We start from the raw sequence: 20,797 nt of genomic DNA, 5'->3' as shown, positions 1-20,797 counted from the left end.
TAAGTACTCTCGTCTTTTGCTCCAAACCTTTGTTAAGCAGCCTCTCAGTTCCTTGCCAGTTTCTCCCATCCAGTGTCTATTCTATTCCCCTCCAATGTGGATATTTCGAGTGTTTGTTTTTCTGTGCTTTTTCAGTCCCACTCAGCTCTTTTGATCTCTACATGACTTTTCACCTTCACTGAGAAGATCTTGATCTACCTGCCCGTGATCAGGTCTTTCTTGCTTGATATAGATCATTAAACCCATAACTGCCTCTTTCTAACAGTATTCAGTGATCTTGGCTTTTAAATGCTGCTGTTCTCTCGTCTTTAGATGTTCAGTCCTATAAATGCATTTATTTATCTTCCAGTTGCCAATTCTGATGAAAGATCGACAGCCAAAATATAATTTTAGGAATGTTGCTGGTGAGAATTCCTATACTGGGCAGTGATGTCACAGTTGCACATATCAGGCAGATTTTTCTTGCTGTTGTGATTTGACGTCAGCAGTAATCTGTTGCTTTTAAATGGGTTTTCCCTGGCATTAACATAACATTGATTGGAAAATCCAGGCTCACTGGATTTTATTTACTCTTTTTGATATTGCAAAAATGAGCAAATGAGGTTGAGGGTGAGATCTGACAGAGATATACAAGATAATGGCAGGTTTAGATAAGATAGGTACAAAAAAGCTGTTCCCAATAGCTGATGGTACAAGGATTAGGGGACATAGGTTTAAGTTTTTAGGCAAGACATACAGGGGGGATATGGGGATGAACGTTTTATTAAACGCAGCAAGTGGAAATGACCTGGCCTTTTCCTGTGCCGTAATGACTCCATGGCATCCTCCTGCTCCAACAAATCCCCACCACAGCCATCCCTTCTTCGTTCAGTTGGTGGTGGCCCATTGAGTAATAGAAATCAGGAAGATTGATCTCTGCCCTATGCGGAATTTGATGATTTCATTCTCATCTGAAGCAGGGTCCCTTGAACTAGGGAGCATTCCTAACCCAAATTAGTGACCTCCACTGAACAGTATAATGATAATTATATGTAGAAATATCTTTCTCCCTCATTGCTTGAGCATGCACATGCACACAGGCATAGATTAGGCAAAGGCAAGATCAAGCATGTCATAAGTGCCCCTATGGTCAAATTACCTGCCACCACTCATCATCTAGAATCATATACAAATTGGGATATTTTGGTCTCTACTTACTGACTCAATAAGTGCTGGAAATAATATTCACTACTTAATGTGTAGCAGAAGGCTGCCACGTCTAAATATCAACACCTCAAAATAAGCTATCATTTTCATGAAATGGGAAAAAAGGAAGAAAAAAGAGAAAATAGCTCATAGGAAAAGAGGATGAAATCTTTAGAGTTGTACAGCACACAAAGCCCACCCCCTCCTGTGCTGGTTCTCTACTCACTTTAATTTTTTCCTTTTTTAATATTTATTTTAAAAGCTAGCAATTTTGCTTCAACCACCATTTCAAATAGGTCCATGTCCTAACGCTTTATGTAAATAAAAACCATCTTAATCACACCAATCATTCTTTTGCTGAAGATATGAAATACATGCTTTCTAGGTGCCAACTCGCCAACCACTATAAAATATTCCTTCCATACCCAGTTTTATCTCATGACAATCTCTCATAATTTTGCACTTTTATTAGATCTCTCGTAACCTTGTTCATTCTAATGAAGAGAACTACAGTTTCGCCAGTCTCTTCTCACAACTAAACCCCTCATCTACCATGAAATAAACTAGTTTACAAGCCACATCAAAAGGTGTCTGCCAGCGAGAGAGACTAAAGGAGTTCATGTAGTTAGGACAGACACCCAGGCCAGATCTCAAGGGAGTTCCATTGTCACATTCTTGGCCCTCACTGTTGCTCCAGTAGACAGAGGTCAACTGGGGTCAACCTCCATTAAAAAAAACAAACAACCAGGCTGCTTAAAGGAGAACCTAGCATTATTGAAAAGCAATAGATGCCGAAATCATAACATTGTCCATTAACCAACTTTCTACCCCTGTTGTCACATTCCCTTTAATACTGTTTGCCTTCATTTTTATCAACGAACCTTCTATCTGGCATGTTAATCAAATGCCTAAAACGCAAAGTAAAATGCATAAGAAGCACTACCTCCATCACTACATTGTTGGGTTAAATTTGTCAGCATGATTATACATTCATGTTTACAGTGGCTCTTGACTTTCCAGGTGATTATTAATTTTATCCACATTACGGTCTCTATAAATTTAGCCTCTAATGAGCAGATACATGGTAACAACGTGCCATATATAAAACTGTAAATACCATTTTTTAATAAATACAAAAATGTAAGAGTCACAAGAAAAAAAGTATTAATTTGATTGCACTATCATACATTTTATGCTGCAGTTTTCATTTGAAGATGAATCTGTTCCCCTCCAAACTCACCAAATCCCAGTCTACGTTGCGGAAGAAAGGATTACCCTGAATATCAGCGAATCCTGTCTGTGGGTGACATCCAAGCCGCTCTGTTGGATCCTGAAATAGAAACATAATTAATAAGACAACACTGAAGAACAAAGGAAGTCTTACATCAGTCAGTGTATAGATTTTAGTTTTTTTTCTAGCTTGACTTTGCTAAAAATGAGGGATATTAATGCTAGGGAATAGAACATTTTCCATTCTAGCTATTAAGTATTAGTGTTGAGGACTCCCAAGTCAGGTAAAACCAATCAATCAATCAGAGCTACTCCTAATCTGCCCAAGCAATGTGTCACAACCTACCTTTAAAAGAACACCCCATATACTGAGCCAACAGAATATCTATCCACTTTCCAAATCTGCCATTCTATGTCCCTTCAGAATAAGATTACCAATTTGGTGTTAGCACGGAGTTAGAATTGTGATGTGTTCTTTGGGGCTGAGACTGGCAGGCTCATTTAATAAAGGCCCTTTAAAGATAGCAAAGGAAACTCTCATACCTAGAATCCCAGCTGGATTTGAACCCAACATAGAGGTGAAAGGCTAGCACTACAACATTCAATCTCAGCATTTTGGATTTTAAGGATAGTTGTCAAACACCTGCTCTTACTAGCCCTGCCTCCCTATTACAGATGCATTTCTGTTGAGTAGGGATTGCATGTTAGTTTTCTGTGTCTCTTAATCCCTTAGAATGTTCTATGATTCCTCCACTAACAGCCTGGTCTAGAGTGTTGAAATTCAGTGAACGAAGATAGCACGACAAACTAAATCACAGACAAATCTTAGCAAAGTTCAAATTCTGGGATTCCATCAATGTTAATATGCAACACAGGGATGCACAACCTAATAATAATTTCAGTAATATATTTACATGAATCAAGCTTTCTGAACCACATTAGCCGATATAATCCTTAGATCTTCCCAGATCTCTATGTACGTGCACCATGGATTTCCAGCCAGCTTTGGTTCAGAGTGCAAAACATGACTTTTTTTTTTAAATAAACAAAGGGACAATAACCTGCCCCTTGAGTACTGTGTACAGTTTTGGTCACCTTACTTGGGAAGGGACATAATTGCACTGGAAGCAGTTCTGAAGGTTCACTAAGTTGATTCCTGTGATTAGGTGTATTTATATATTGTCTGCTATAGTAAATAACTCAAGGGGTTTTGCAGAAGAGAAATGGACACCAAACAGTAACAGGAGAGTTAAAGAGTTGACAACCAATAGAACTTGAAGAGCTAGGCATTGAAAGGTGGAAAGAATTCACAAGGCAGAGGTGTTTGTGAAGGGACTGCCACAAAGTAGGGCTAAGGTGACTGAAGGTTCCATCACACACAATGGTACAGGCTGTTGACGAGTAGATGACAGCATCAGCCCCAGTAGTCTAAGAACACTGAAGGTAAAAACATAAGAAATAGGAGTAGGCCATTTGGCCCCTCAAGCCAGCTCCATTATTCAATAAGATCATGGCTAATTGGATTGTGGCTTTACCTCCACTTTCCTGCCTGCCTCATAATCCTTGGCTCCTTTGTCAATCAAAGATCTATCTAACTCAGCTTTGAATATATTCAATAACAGAGCATCACTTGCTCACTGGGGAAGTGAATTGCAAACACTAACAACCCTCTTGAGAAGAAATTTCTCATCATCTCAATCTTAAATGGGAGATCCCTTATTTTTAAAATGTGCCCCTTATTTCTAGATTCCCCCACAAGGGGATACATCCTCTTAGCATCTATCCTGTCAAGCCCCCTCAGAATTCTATGTTGTTATAAGGCCACCTCTCATTCTTCTAAACTCCAATGAGTATAGACTCAACCTGCTCAACCTTTTGTCACAAGACAAGCCCTTCATCATAGCAATCAGTCTAGTGAGCCTTCTCTGAATTGCTTCCAGTGCAATCGTGTCCCTCCTTAAGTAAGATGACTAAAACTATGCAGTGCTCTAGGTGCAGTCGCACCAATGCATTGTACAGCTGTAGTAAGACTTCCTTACTTTAATACTCCATATTTCCCTCACAATGAAGGACAAAATTTCAATGGGTTGGAAATGTATTCAGTTTTACAAATTTGTGCAAGTTGACAAATAAATTTAGCAAAAGTTGAAGTTCACAATATGCACATATTGCATATTGCAACAAGAGAGAGAAAGATTATATTGATATCCTGCAATAATTTTGCATTTCTAAGAAATGCAAAACTACAAAATACAGGTAATGAGTATGGCCCATACCTTATTCAGAAATCCTTTCAAAACACTTGCAGCTTTGACAGAGAGGGAACGTGGAATGCGGATTTGTTTTTCCAAAATGACTGAAATTCACAAGAGGAGATTGAATTACCACTGTGCCCAGCACCAATACTATTCCAATATTTAACACATCAAACTGCTACTCAATATAAAAGCAAAATACTGCAGATGCTGGAAATCTGAAATGAAAACAGAGCTCTGAAGAAAGGTCATACAGATTCGAAACGTTAACACTGTTTTTCTCTCCATATATGCTGTCAGATATGCTGAGTTTTCTAGCATTTTCTGTTTTCATCACACTGCTACTCAATGCATTTGTCATCCTGACTGTATGCATTCCAGCTTATGTATCATTGCAGTTAATTTCAAAGAAGAAGGTTACTTCTGGTTCAGGACTATAAAGAATCTGATAGGAGAACGGTTAGGTTAATCAATGCTTGTTTCAGGTACGAGTCTGTTCAGACTAAACAAAGGATCAGGATTTTAGAATTTCAAAGTATTAAAAATATCCAGAATCAGGGACAACCACTCTAATCCACTTGGGCAGTTTAAAATTACCACACTGCACTCTTATCTCTTTGATTCCACATACTGTTTTTCTTTTCTCAAAACAAAAATCCAGATTACCCTTGAATTTTGATAAATACATCTCCACTGTGTCTCTGGGCCAATACATGAGTTCTAAGTGCAGCAAGTAATTCTAAACTGCACACATTATCTTTCCTGAATTTGAGCATATGACCCTGGTTTCAAAGCTTATGATTATATCAAACAATTTATCTTCAGTCGATTTATGCCTTTTGGAATATTGAAACTCTTGATATGGTCTCCCTGAGACTCCATTTATCCAGTGTACACATGTACACCTTCCTCAGTCTTATTCTTTTAAAAAATTCCCAGCTTGAAAGCTACCAAATAGTAATTATACAGCACAGTCAACATGCAGTTGAAGTAATCAAGGAGGAATTTTGTTCCTCATTGATCCAAAAGATAAATATTTTGGGTAGTGAAAAGAGAAGAGCAGACTTAGTGCCGCAAAAAATGCTGGAAGATGATGCAAACTGATTGGGCTTAAGACATAACATTAGGTCAGCAACACATCAAATGAAAGGGCCATGAGAAGTAAGCAACACTATTGGGACATGTTTTAAGAGTTCTGCTAGGCAACACACTGTGCCATATCAACCTTACTGCGAAAAAAAAATACTGCAGATGCCGGAAATGTGAAATAAAATCAGTAAATGCTGGAAACACTAAGCAGCTCTGGCAGCATCCGTGGACAGACAGGGTTAATCTTGCAAAGATCAATGACCTATCATCAGTGCTGTATTTCCAGCTTGCTCTGATTCAGGAACAAAGGAAATAGGAGCAGGTGGCCATTCGGCCCCTCAAGCCTTCTCAGCCATTCAAATAGATCATGACTGATCTTCTACCTCAATATAATTTCCCTCACCATCCCCACGATGTCTTTAAATATCTGGATGTCTACTGATCTCCATCGAACATACCCAATGACTGAGCCCTCTGAGGTAGAGAATTCCAAAGATTCACCACCCTCTGAGTAAAGAAATTCTTCCTCAGCTCAGTCCTAAATTGCCTACCCCTTATTCTGAAATGCTGTCCCCTGGCTCGCGAGCCTCCAATCAAAAGAAACATCCTTCCCGCATCTACCCTGTCAAGCCCTGTAAGAATTTTGTTTACTTCAAGGAGATCACCTCTCATTTTTCTAAACTCGAGAATACAGGTCCAGTCTCCTCAATCTTAAAGGGAGACGGTGGCAGAATGGTAATGACACTGGACTAGTAATCCAGAAACCCAGGCTAATGTTCTGGAGACATAGGTACAAATCCCACCACTGTAGTTAGTGGAATTTAAATTCAATTAATAAATATGGAATATAAAGCTAGTCTCAGTTATTCATGCCATGAAGCTACCATTGATTGTTGTAAACACCCATCTGGTTCACTAATGGCCTTTAGAGAAGGAAATCTGTCATCCTTACCCAGTCTGGCCTACATGTGACTCCAGATCCAAAGTAATGTGGTTGCCTCTCAACTGCCCTCTCAAATGGCCTAACAAGCCACTCAGATCAAAGCAATTAGGGGTGGCCAACAAATTCTAGCCCTGCCAGTGATGCTCATATCCCATCGAAGAGTTTTTTTTTTTAAATCTCTCCTCATAGCACAATCCCACCATTCCAGGAATTAGTCTGGTGAACCTTCCCAATTTCTCACCATTTAAGAGATACTCTGCTTTTCTGTTTTTCCTACCAGAGTGGACAATTGCACATTTTTCCATATTATATTCTTTATGCCCACTCACTTAGCCTGTCTAAATCCCTTGAAGTCTCTTTGCATCCTCCTCACCAATTCACAAAACTAGGTGGGAATGTGTCATCGGCAAACTTGGAAATATTACATTTGGTCCCCACATCCTAATCATTGATATAGATCGTGAATAGCCCAAACACTGATCCTTGCAGCAGCCCCACTAGTCACAGCCTACCAACCTGAGAATAGCCCATTTATTCCTACTCTCTGCTTTTCTGTCCGTTAGCCAATTCTCAATCTATATCAGCATATTAACCCTAATCCCATGTGCTCTAATTTTGTTTACTAACCTCTGGTGTGGGACCTTACCGGAAGCCTTCTGAAAATCTAAATACTGTACACCATATCCGCTGGTTTCCCCTTACCTATTCTGCTGGTTACATCCTCAAAAAACCTTCGATAGGTTTGTCAAACATGATTTTTCTTTCATAAATCCATGTTGACTCTGCCCAATCCTACTAAGTGCCCAGTTATCACATCCTTTAGAATAGATTCCAGTATTTCCCCTACAACTGATGTCAGGCTAACAGGTCTGTGGTTCCCCGTTTTCTCTTTCCTTTCTTAAATGGTGGTCTCAGAATAAAGGGCAGGCCATTTAAGATTAAGGTGAGGAGGAATTTCTTCACTCAGATGGTGGTGAAACTTTGGAATTTGCTACATTACAATCTGCAGGATTTTTAATACCACATCAGCCTTGTTTGACACATAAACCCAACTTCACTTCCTTTCATTCTTGCCAAGTGTATGTTTAAAGTGAAAGACAATCTGTCACCATTTTGCACAATCTTAGTTTCAAAAGAAACAGCCCCACTCAGTTTTTCTGGTCAGTGCCTCCACAGAGCAGCAGCTGGAGTACTGATTGGCATTATGTTGCTAAGGAAACACTGGTGCACTCTTAAGTCTTTCCTTTTCTGCCCGAGGAACTGTAAATGAGATCAGTTACACAAATACTGACAGTGTTTGAAACAAGGCCGTGACAATGGGGAAAAATGAATCATTAAAGAGTTATTTCAAGAATTTTTATGCTTGACAAGTAAAAGGGAGTGAACCCATGAGACCAAATCAAAATCAAAGTCAAAATCACAAAGGCAATCGAGAGCAGTCACAAATCCGAATTGTGTTTAAAGGTACACAGGTGATACTTAACCAAATTGCTGATAGAACCTAAGAAGTGTCAGCAAAATCTGGGCAAACTGCAGGGAAATTTCCAGGCTGGAGATCAGAAAAAAAAAAACAGCCAGGGATCCTGCTCCTGGTCACTTTCTTCTCACTCATGCTGGAAAACGTGTGTGAACACGGATGTTGGACGAGAGCAGGAACAGATTTAGCTGTCAGCACAACCCACCAAAATAAAAAAAAATAAAAAAGAAATCAATGCAAAGATGGAACACAGAACCGATACCATAGATAATTCAACTTTTTGATTCTTCACGAGAAGAAAGAACTTGCACCTTTCACAGCTTCAGCAAGTGCCAATGTAGTTTTGAAGTATAGTCACTGTTGTTATATAGGAAACATGGCAAATCTATGCATAATATCCCACAAAAAGCAATGAGATAATCATCTGCTTTAGTGATATTGGTTGAGAGCTAAATATTAGGTATGTTACGGGGGGGGGGGGGACAATTCTCCTGCTCTTCTTCGAATAGCGCAGTCGATCATTTGCCCTCACCCAATTGGGATTGTGTGAAGGCTCTGAAATGGGACTTGAAACCACAACCATCTGACTCAGGGGTGAGATTGCTACCACTAAGCTGAGACCGACAATTTGTTACCTCCAAATGCTTTGAGAAGCTTCCACCCTGCTTTTCGTCCAACCTATACCTTCTTCAGGACATACAGGAAATGAGTTTTGCTACTGTCAGTTTGTCTCTTCATTTCCCTCCATTGAAAAACTTTTCTGAAGCACTGCACACAACTTTTGCAGTGCTCCAACCTCCCATCTTCCTTTGTTCCTGGTAACGTTTGCTATGAAATGTTTAACCAAACGTTGATTTTTAACTTTTAATTAAAAACTCAAATCAAACTTGTGTTTCTTGCACCTAAAATTCTTAATGAATCTGGTTGTTGCATATCACGAGAAACACAAGCCATATGTCAGATATTTAAATGGTTTACAGCCACAGGTCCCAAGATGACTTGTTCTTGTTTCTGAATATTGAAGGTTTTTCCCCCCTTCTCATTTATTTGAATGCAGGGGAATTCCTCATCTTTGCCCCCAGTGGCAACATTAAACACATTCTGATGAGGCACAGTAAAGCACAGTTTAAAGCTACTTACACACATGCCAAATCAATGTGCCTTAATCCACAGTTTATATACAGCACCCTCTACTGGACCAAAGATTCACCTTCATTGCTTGCACCTGCAATTTTCATGGTCTTGACAACGTTCTCAATTCTAACCTATAAATGCAGTCATTGATAAGGATCGCTACTGATTAGCCCAAATGGCCATTTCTCATGTGAGAGCCCAGATGGAGTGTGCCATCATCCTAACTGACACCTTACTCACCAGCCTCAGGGCATGAAAGAGTTGAGAGGAAAAATTATAAACAAAAGAAAAACTGCAACATTTCACCTTGGAAGAGGTAATCCTCTGTGTTCTGATCTGGATTATCTGAGCTCCCCACTATATCAAAAGGCGATCGCCCTGCCATCATCTCAAACATCAGCACTCCCAGAGCCCACCAATCCACACTGAAACCTGCAAATAAAACACATGACCATTTAAAACTAAACATAAAAATAAAGAGTCAAAACCATATTACAATTAAAAAGGTCATTTTGCCCCTGCAGTCTTTTTTTTCAGGCCTCTGCACTATTCTGTTCATCAGAGTGGACTGGCAAGCAACATGCTTCCAGTTCTCTTCCACTGCCATCCTCTAACTCACTGTTCAGATGCAGATGCAGAATGACTCACTTAAGCAGCACTTAAGCAGGAATCTACCATCCTGTGGTGCCCTGGATTAAATTCCTGTCAGTGTTGTCACTGGGATATCAGTGTAACTGTGGATGTTTTCACTAAAAGTGTCAGAACTACAAGATATCTCTTCTGCAATAGACTAGAGTTAGTAATAAGGGATGTGATAACAGGACACTTAGAAAATAATGGTAGGATTGGGCAGAGACAACATGGATTTATGAAAGGGAAATCATGTTTAACAAACCTTTTGGAGTTTTTTAAAGATGTAACTAGCAGAATAGGTAAGGAGGAAACCAGTGGTTGTGGTGTATTTAGGTCTCCAGAAAGCCTTTGATAATGTCCCACACAAGAGATTATTAAATAAAATTAGAACATATGGCGCTGGGGGGTAATATACTGGCCGAGAACTGATTAACAGGCAGAAAACAGAGCAGGAATAAATGGGTCATTTTCACGTTGGCAGGATCTGATTAGTGGGTTACAGCAAGGATCAGTGCTATATAAATGATTTGGATGTGGGATTAAATGTAATATTTCCAAGTTTGCAGATGATACAAAACCAGGTCGAAGTGAGAGTTGTGAGGAAGATGCAAAGATGCTACAAGGGGGTTAGGAGAGGCTAAGCGAGTGATCAAAAATCTGGCAGGTGGAATACAATGTGGAGCGAAGTGATTGTTATTTTTTATTCATTCACAGGACGTGGGCTTCACTGGCTGGGCCAGCATTTATTGCCCATCCCTAGTTTCCCTTGAGAAGGGTGTTACCCACTTTGGTAGGAAAAACAGAAATACAGAGTATTTCTTAAATGGCGAGAGGCTGGGAAGCATTGAACTTCAAAGGCACTTGGGTGCCCTTGCTCACGAGTCATTGAAAGCTAACATGAAGGTACAGCAAGCAATCAAGAAGGCAAATGGTATCTTGATCTTTATTACAAGAGGATTTGAGCATAGGAGTAAATATGTTTTACTGCAATTATATAGAGCCTTGGCGAGACCACGCCTGGAGCATTGTTCGCAGTTTTGATCACCTTGTCTAAGGAAAGATATACTTGCCATTGAGAGAGTGCAACAAAGGTTCACTAAATTAGTTCCTGGGATGGAGGGATTGTCCTATGAGGAAAGATGAAATAGGCTGGGCCTTTTTCACTGGAGTTTAGAAGAACGAGAGCGATCTCATTCAAACGTACAAAATTCTTACAAGGGTCAACAGGGTAGATGCAGGAAGGATGTTTCCTTTGGCTGGCGGTCTAAAACCAGGGGACAGTCAGGGCAGGCCATTTAAGGCTAAGATGAGGAGGAATTTCTTCACTCAGATGATGGTGAAACTTTGGAATTCTCTGACCCAGAGGGCTGTGGAGGTTCAGTTGTTGAGTATGTTCAAGACTGGGATCTATAGACTTCTTCATATTAAAAACATCAGGGGAAATGGGGATAGTGCAGGAAAATTGTAAAATAGAAGATCAACCACGATGTCATTGAATGAAGTGGGCTCAAAGGGCTAAATGGCTTACTGCTTCTCCAATTCCTTACGCTCTTCCCACCTCAACCTTCTCCGAAATAAAAGTTTAAAAAAAAATTAAATCCAAGCAGAATAGGATGTTGATTTTATCAAATGATTTAATAATCATTCTTTTATAAATTGTGGAATTAATGATATCATTTTCCATTTCCTTGACTGGTTTGTGTGAATGTCACACCTGGCGCATCACATTTAGGATTGAACAAATCATTTGCTACAAGGCTGCCACAAGCAAAGTTGGTGAAAAAATCTTAAAGAAAATAAGCTTATGGGATTAAAAAAACCCAATGAACTAATAAATATGCATCAAGAAAGAGCCCATCAAGTCAGTACCTGCTCACTGTTGGGGACATTAAATGGGTTATGTTCCCAAGGGATGTAACCAATCACAAGGAAAATATTTAACAGAAAACACAAGCCCACAAATGCAATATTTATCTCAACTCCAGGAAATTCAACTAAAATTATTCAGGTAGCATTTTCATAACTCCAGTAGCACTGGAGGTATAATCCTCAACAGTGTTTGATCATATACATTGTATTTACATGAAGAACCTTCAATTATGTTCTTAATCACACATTCACCAAATGGCTTTTCAAAAATTCGAAGTATGAACTACATTGACATGGGTTGATTCCATGTACCTAATTATCTGTACATTTGAATATTGTGCTAATTACATACTCGACAATACCAGTATAGAATCATAAAGCACAGAAGGTGACCATTCAGCCCCATTGTGCCTCTGCCGACTTTTTGAAGGAGCTATTAAATTGGTCCTGCCCCCTGCTTTTTCCCTGAAACAGTCCTGCAAATGTTTTCCTTTTCAAATGTATATCCAATTTCCTTTCAAAAGTTACTATTGGATCTGCTTCAGCCACCCTTTCAGGGAGTGCACTTCAGAACATGATTCACTCACTGTTTTTTCCTGATTAAATACTTTGCAAAAAAGGCTGCTATTCAGGCATTGGTGTCTGAACTACTGGTCAGCTTTGTATACCATGTCAGGAGTTAAAAATAGATTTGTTAGGTGGCTGTAGGAAGGGAATTACAGAATTAAGGAAGGCTTATGGGATTAGGGCTACAGTTGAATGGCAGAAAAGCACCATTATGGATTGCTTGGGTCAAAAGACCGTTTCCGTGTTGGAATTCTATGCAATACTTCACTGGCGGTTTGACACATTACTCTCCAGATTATGTCATGCTGAAATCAAATTGCCAGTTTACTGCAATGTGTTACAGCCAGCAAAACACCAAAGTTCTGCTGTATTGAATAATGCAACAGTGGGTAAATAACAAAAAAACTAAAAGATGTGGGTAACACCTTAGGTGGCTATAGTCAAGCACAGAGGTTTACTTTAAAGAAAAATAAGCTTAGCATTGTCTAAGTAACATTAGCTTTGATGCTGCAAGATGTCATGAAAGGTCTGGGAGGCCCTATTTGAGTAGACAAAGGTTTATGAAGTCAAAAAAATTCTAACCAAGACTGAAGTCACAATAGGTGTTATACAAAATAAGTTTAATCCTATAGTTGCCACCTTGACCATTATAACCATTTTCTTGGCCCATTGTTTTTTTAAGGTATAAAAATAAATTCTCTCCTTCCCTTAATAACCTTCCAATGCCATACACCTTCCCCATCTGATGAGGTGGGGAGATGATTTGTTCACAGTGCAGCTCTAAGGGTGGTCCAACTGAAGACACATGAAAATCGAACAAGACTTACTGCTATGCTCTGCAGCTCTCCATAGAAGAGACTGACAACTGTGTAACAACTTACAGACACAAAGCTCCAATTTAGCACCCTATCTCTCCATCCACAAGTTGATTATTAACAAGGAAAGTGGATTTTTAATTGCTGAAATGTATTTTAGAATAAAGTAGTACTCAAACAACATTACCATAATCTTCCCCTCGCAGGATTTCTGGAGCAATGTAATTGGGAGTACCACAGAATGTGCTGGTTGTATCGCCAGGCCTCAGACCTTCCTAGAAGTAAAGCGAAGGATCAATTTTAATCATAATTCAATAGAATACATTGGTAAATTTAAGCAATGTACTGTTTTTCCCCAATTTCCTGTCACATTCTTTGATAAGAATGCAAAAATACCGTACAGATTTCATTAATGGTTTTCTTCAATTTTTTTTAAATGCCACTGGAAACGTTCCCAGTCCAGAAAAATGCAATTCATTTGATAAGGTTTTCTATCCTTCAGGTTCTGAGCCACCTTCTCTTCGCTTCCTTTTTCATCTAAAATGTGAGTCTCAAGACCACACTTGAGTCACTACTGACTCTACTACACAATTCTAGGGATGGAGAGGAACAGAGTAATGTTGCAAGACCAACCAGACACAAGTACTGGTCAATAGCCATCTCCAACAAGGCAGAAGCCAATCATCTTCCTGTGACATTCAATGGCATTACCATCGCTAAATCCCCAACCAACAACATTCTGGAGTTATCATTGATCAGAAGCATAACTGGATCAGTTATATTGTGGTTACAAGAGCAATTCAGAGGCTGGGAATTCTGTGACGAGTAACTCACCTCCTGACTTCCCAAAGCCTGTCCATCTACCAGGCACAAGTCAGGAATGTGATGGAACACGCTCCACTTTCTTACGACAGAGAATGGAGGAGTGCACTGTCTGTCTTTAGTTCCACTACTCCACCGGTCACAACACATATTTAAATGATTTTTCCAGCTAGCTATATGGTCAATTATGAACTTTACCAATTAGTTTCAGAATGACCACTCAATGATCAGGTTTGATCAATAAACAATAAAATTATTCATGTATTACAAAAACCAGACTAATCAAGTCATATACACACACACACACACAATATAAATAATAAAAATAGAGGAATTCTGCCAAAATGTTAAAAGTCAATAGTTAAAGGGAAACGGATAAATGGTGGCGTCCTTGAAATGACGTCCAGGTTATACAGTTGGTCTCTCAACACTGGTCTGGCAAATAATCGATGGCTCTTGCATTATTTTTCAAGCGAACAATGAGGAGATCTTGCAGGCAGTTGATTGCAGAGCTTAGAGCGACTTCAGAGCAGCTTCCACTCACTTTCTGCTCTGGACTGGGTTTTCCTTTAAGAGACTGTGGTCTTCTTTACATGAGCAGTCAATCTCCTTCTGCCCAGCAAAAACCTTCACTAGCTTTTAAAAACAGAGTTTTCAAGGCATGTTTTTTGTTTCAAAGCTATAAATCACCGTGACCCTTTTGTAAGCAGTCCACCGGGGTCAAGGGACCTGCCAGATTCCTGAAAAAAATGATCAATTACTTTTCTTGTAAAATGCTGTCTTTTCCCAGTACACCGGAACAAGAGTCCTTGTATTCACCCTTTAAGGGTAAGTGCCTTTGAAAAGCCACAAATTCTTCAAAAACATTCTTAGCCCTCGAAGATCATTTTCCGTGACTGAAGTGTTTATGACATTTTGTCTGGATGAGTACAGTTCCAACAACACTCAAGAAGCTCGACACCATCCAGGACAAATAGCCTGTTTGATCCACCGTGGCAAATATTCACACCCCCCCACCCCACAGGGGTGGCAGTATGCATCAACCACAAGATGCACAGCAGCAACTTCTCAAGGCTCCTTCGACAGCATCTTTTGCAACCGAGAAGGACGAGGGCAGCAGACACATGGGAACATACACCCCTGCAAATTCCTCTCCAAGTCACATACAATCCTGACTTGGAAATGTATTGTCCCTTCACTGTCACTGGGTCAACATCTTGAACATCTTCCCTAACAGCCCTGTAGGTATACCTATCACATAGGCTTCAGTGGGCCAAGAAAGTGGTCATCCCCACCTTCTCAAGGGCAATTATAGATGGACAGCAAATGCTGGCCTTCTCAGAGATGCTCACATTCCAAGAACAAAGAAAAAGAAAACAAGGCCCTCCTCCTTCCTGATTTTTTCAAGCTTGATTATGCCACTGCCGAACAGTCCACGATCAACTGACATGGCAAAGAACAGGAAAATATGACCAAAAAGGTCTAGTAGCCTCACATTAATTCAAAAACTGAACTCTCTGCATGTACAACACTCAAGCACTGGACCATCTGAGCTAGCATTTGCTCAGCTTTTGCTTCAAAATGATCTTACCTTACACATTCCATAGTCTGTTAGTTTAATATGTCCTTCAGAGTCCAGCAAAACATTGTCCAGTTTCAAATCTCTGTAAATGATCCCATGTTCATGAAGGTAGTTTAAAGCCAGACTGATCTCTGAAGAATAAAATCTGTCACAAATGAAAAAGTGTTCAAGTCTCTTGCAAACAAAAAAAAATTGGCAAAATGAAAACAAATAATGTTAAAAAGACAAGCCTTAAGGTTTTGTGCCTTAACGCGAGGAGTATTCGCAATAAAGTGGATAAATTAACCACGCAAATAGATGTAAACAGGTATAATATTAGTCGAGGTTACAGAGACATGGCTGCAGGGTGGCCAGGGATGGGAACTGAACATCCAGGGGTATTCAGTATTTAGGAAGGACAGACAAAAAGGAAAAGGCGGTGGATTGCATTGCTGGTTAAAGAGGAAATTAACACAATAGTGAGGAAAGATATTAGCTCTGACGATGTGGAATCTATATGGGTAGAGCTGAGAAACACTAAGGGGCAAAAAACATTAGTGGAGGTTGTATATAGACCCCCAAACTGTAGTGGTGATGTTGGGAATGGCATTAAACAGGAAATTAGAGATGTGTGCAATAAAGGAACATCTGTAATTATGGGTGATTTTAATTTGTACATAGATTGGCAAATCAAATTAGTAACAATGCTGTAGAGGAGGAATTCCTGGAGTGTATATGGGATGTTTTTCTGGACCAATACATTGGGGAACCAACTAGAGAACAGGCCATCCTAGACTGAACGAGAAAGGAATAATTGGTAATCTAGTTGTGCGAGGCCCCTTGGGGATGAGCGACCATAATATGATAGAATTCTTCATTAAGATGGAGAGTGACATAGTTGATTCTCAGACTAGGGTCCTGAATCTTAATAAAGGAAACTACAATGGTATGAGGTGCGAGTTGGCTATGATGGATTGGGAAACGTTACTTAAAGGGATGACAGTGGATAGGCAATGGATGAACTGCAACAATTGTTTATTCCTGTCCGGCACAAAAGTAAAACAGGAAAGGTGGCCAAACCATGGCTTACAAGGGACATTAGAGATGGTATTAGATCCAAGAAAGAGATATACAAATTGGCTAAAAAAAAAAACAGACCTGAGGATAGGGAGCCATTTAGAGTTCAGCAAAGGAGGGCCAAGGGATTGATTAAAAAGGGGAAAATAGAGTACGAGAGTAAGCTTGCGGGGAGCATAAAAACTGGTTGTAAAAGTTTCTATAGGTATATGAAGAGAAAAAGATTGACAAAGACAAAAGTAGGTCCCTTACAGTCAGAAACAGGGGAACTTATAATGGGGAACAAAGAAATGGCTGACATACTTTGGTTCTGTCCTCACAAAGGAGGACACAAATGACATGCCAGAAATGTTGGGGAACTCAGGGTTTAGTGACACGGAGGAACTGAAAGAAATCAGTTTCAGTAGGGAAATGGTATTGGGGAATTTGATGGGATTGAAGGCCGATATATCCCCAGGGCCTGATAATCTACATCCCAGAGTACTTACGTGGCCCTAGAAACAGTGGATGCATTGGTGGTCATTTTCCAAGATTCTATAGACTCTAGAACAGTTCCTACAGATTGGAGGGTAGCTAATGTAACTCCATTATTTAAAAAGGGAGATAGAGAGAAAACAGGGAGTTATAGACCAGTCAGCCTGACGTCAGTAGTGGGAAAAATTCTAGAGTCCATTATAAAAGATTTAATAGCTGAGCACTTGGAAAACAGTGGCAGAATCGGACTGAGTCAGAATGGATTTACGAAAGGGAAATCATGCTTGACAAATCCACTGAAATTTTTCGAGGATGTAACTAATAAAGTTGATGAGGGGGAGCCAGTAGATGTGGTTTATTTGGACTTTCAGAAGGCTTTTGACAAAGTCCCACGTAAGAGATTAGCATGTAAAATTAAAGCACATGGGATTAGGGGTAATGTATTGAGATGGATAGAAAACTGGTTGGCAGACAGGAAACAAAGAGTAGGAATAAATGGATCTTTTTCCGAATGGCAGGCAGTGAACAGTGGGATACCACAGGGTTCAGTGCTGGGACCCTAGCTATTCACAATATATATTAATGATTTAGATGAGGGAACTAAATGTAATATCTCCAAATTTGCAGATGACACAAAGCTGGGTGGGAGGGTGAGCTGTGAGAAGGATGCAGAGATGCTTCGGTGTGATTTGGACAAGCTGAATGAGTGGGCAAATACGTGGCAGATGCAGCATAATGTGGATAAATGTGAGGTTAACCACTTTAGTAGCAAAAACAGGGAGGCAGAGTATCTGAATGGCTACAAATTGATAGAGGAGAATGTGTAACTTGATCTGGGTATCCTTGTACACCAGTCACTGAAGGTAAGCATGCAGGTGCAGCAGGCGGTAAAGGCGGCAAATGGTACGTTGACCTTCGTAGTGAGAGGATTCGAGGGCAGGAGCAGGGATATCTTGCTGCAATTATACAGGGTCTTGGTGAGACCAAACCTGGAATATTGTCTGCAGTTTTAATTTCCTTATGAGGAAGGATGTTCTTGCTATATAGGGAGTGCAGCGAAGGTTTACCAGACTGATTCCTGGGATGGCAGGGCTGACATATGAGGAGAGATCGAGTTGGTTAGGATTATATTCGCTGGAGTTCAGATGACTGAGGGGGAATCTCATAGAAACCTATAGAATTCTAACAGGACTAGACAGGGTAGATGCAGGAAGGATGTTCCTGATGGTGGGGGAGTCCAGAACCAGGGGTCACAGTCTGAGGATACAGGGTAAACCATTTAGGTCTGAGATGAGGAGAAATTTCTTCACTCAGACAGCAGTGAGCCTGTGGAATTCGCTACCACAGAAAGCAACTGAGGCCAAAACATTGTATGTTTTCAAGAAGGAGATAGATATAGCTCTTGGGGCAAAAGGGATCAAAGGATATGGGGAGAAAGCGGGAGCAGGCTATTGAGTTGGATGATCAGCCATGATCATGATGAATGGCGGAGCAGGCTCGAAGGGCCAAATGGCCTCCTCCTGCTCCTCTGTTTTCTATGTCTATATCTAGCTAGAAAAATAAATCAATTTCATTTTTCTATCTCAAGTGTTTTTTTCCAATGGGCATAACAACACTGATTGGTGACTATACAGTCATCCCTCTTCCTTCAGTGTGGCAAAACCAATACTACATTCAACTCATTCTCTCCCAAACTTCAAAACTGTGGAGCTCCCAACCTTGTGGTCTTCACTTCCTCCAACAATCTCTGACTTTTTACAACCTACACTTGCATCACGTAACTGCATATGGACATACGAATTACAAGCAGGAGTAGGCCACTCGGCCTTTCGAGCCTGCTCCGCCATTCAATAAGAGCATGGCTAATCTGAATGTAACCTCAACCCCACATTCCTGCCTACCCCTGATAACCTCTCGTCCCCTTGTTAATCAAGAATCTATCTAGCTTTGCCTTAAAAATATTCAAAAGACTCTGATTCCATCATCTTTTGAGGAAGAGAGTCCCAAAGACTCAGAGCAAAAAATTCTCATCTGTCTTAAATGAGTGACCCCTTACTTTTAAACAGCAACTGCTAGTTTTAGATTCTCCCACAAGAGGAAACGTTCTTTCCACATCCACCCTGTCAAGACTCCTCAGAATTTTAAAGGTTTCAATTAAGTCGCCTCTTACTCTTCTAAATTCCAGTGGATACAAGCCTAATCTGTCCAGCCTTTCATCATAAGACAACCTACCCACTCCTGATACTAGTCTAGTAAACCTTGTCTGAACTGCTTATAATGCACTTACATTTTTCTTTCAATAAGGAAACCAGTACTGTACACAATACTCTAGATGTGGTCTCACCAATGCCCTGTACAACTGAAGCATAATCTCCCTACTTTTGTAATCAATTCACCTCACAATAAATGATAACATTCTATTAGCTTTCCTAATTACCCAACATACTAACCACTTCTTAACTTACTTGACCTCCAGTCCAAGGCTTTTCAGCTTTGGTGGAGTCCTGCAGCATGGGGCTTTGCCAGTCTGCTAGATTTCTTAGCTAAAAACTCATGGGAACAAGAGGTTTTAAATATTGTGAGCTCAGTTAGCTTAAGAATGGAATACAGTGAAATCCGTACAAACGCATGCCACCAAAATATACACACCTGCAAAACACGAACACTTACTGTCAGCCCCAAATTAATTAGCCTGTAATACTTATAAACTACTCGTGACACTATGGACACTACAAATGATGAAATGCGGACAAAATTCACAATGCACCAAAATCAATTTACAACTTAAAACACAGGACACGCAGTTAAGTTCAAGGCCGAAACAGAAGAAAGAAATGGTGGAATGGATATCTCTTTGCCCAGCATCCATTGCAGCAGAAAAACTGTTCCATCTCTGGAATTGAATTTATGCATGGTTCTGTCCTGGGGATGGAGTGGTTTCTCTGCCACCATGGAGGCCAGTTAAAAACTCTCCATTCTGCCTCACGTGGAGTTGCAGGGGTGAGATAAGGTGATGGGGCTCGGGGCAGGGGTTGGAGAGACAACATGAGAAATAGGGATCCCAGGTGAAGGTAAAGGAGCAATGCTGCAACAGAAACAGTCAGTACTGGGATTTCTGATTTAACTGGTTTATCGTACATAGTGATGTGATACAATTCTCTTCGGCGTCATTAATTTAAAATGTTTTCATTTTACTTCTAAAACAAATAGAAATCACAGCCCAATTCCTCTAACCTGGCATGCTCTTCTGGAAGCTTCCTTTGTCTCTGCATGTGAAACATCAAATCTCCACCATTCACATATTCTATGACGAAAAATAGCCTGCAACAAAATAATTTAAATCAACCATTAAACAGCTGCAATTTTTAAAAATCACTGGATGGACAAAATCTTCAATTACGTTTTTTTTTTAAAGGAGTTGCTTCTTCAAACCAGTAGAAGGAGCGTACCTTTATAATGTAATTAATGGTTTAGAGCTACTGGAAAGCTAAAGTGGGTTGTAAAGAATTTTGAAGTCAACTCAAAATTATTTACCCAAAGGCTTGGAAGCTGTGTGAAGTCATTCCTGCCATCTTTTACTCCAAATTAGTATACCACAACACAAAAGACAGCAATGAAACTTAACACGAAGATCCTTTAAAAAAAAATCACTCACCACTATCAAGG

The 20,797-nt window shown here is 40.0% G+C and overlaps 1 protein-coding gene across 1 annotated transcript in view; it reads right to left on the bottom strand.

Annotated features, from left to right (window-relative positions):
- prkci (protein kinase C, iota) overlaps positions 1–20,797 on the bottom strand; it is a 119,675-nt gene that overhangs the window by 16,926 nt on the left and 81,952 nt on the right. The window contains exons 12-17 of the mRNA XM_041213183.1: positions 20,366–20,452; positions 15,611–15,746; positions 13,385–13,472; positions 9,620–9,745; positions 4,692–4,771; positions 2,426–2,515 (exon numbers count right to left, since the gene is read on the bottom strand). Of these exons, the coding sequence (XP_041069117.1) occupies positions 2,426–2,515; positions 4,692–4,771; positions 9,620–9,745; positions 13,385–13,472; positions 15,611–15,746; positions 20,366–20,452 (607 nt within the window). The remainder of the gene's footprint in view (positions 1–2,425; positions 2,516–4,691; positions 4,772–9,619; positions 9,746–13,384; positions 13,473–15,610; positions 15,747–20,365; positions 20,453–20,797) is intronic.

This window comes from Carcharodon carcharias, chromosome 2 (assembly GCF_017639515.1).
Source record: "Carcharodon carcharias isolate sCarCar2 chromosome 2, sCarCar2.pri, whole genome shotgun sequence".
Taxonomy (NCBI): Eukaryota; Metazoa; Chordata; class Chondrichthyes; order Lamniformes; family Lamnidae; genus Carcharodon; species Carcharodon carcharias.
This window is presented reverse-complemented; position numbering and strand designations above follow the sequence as displayed.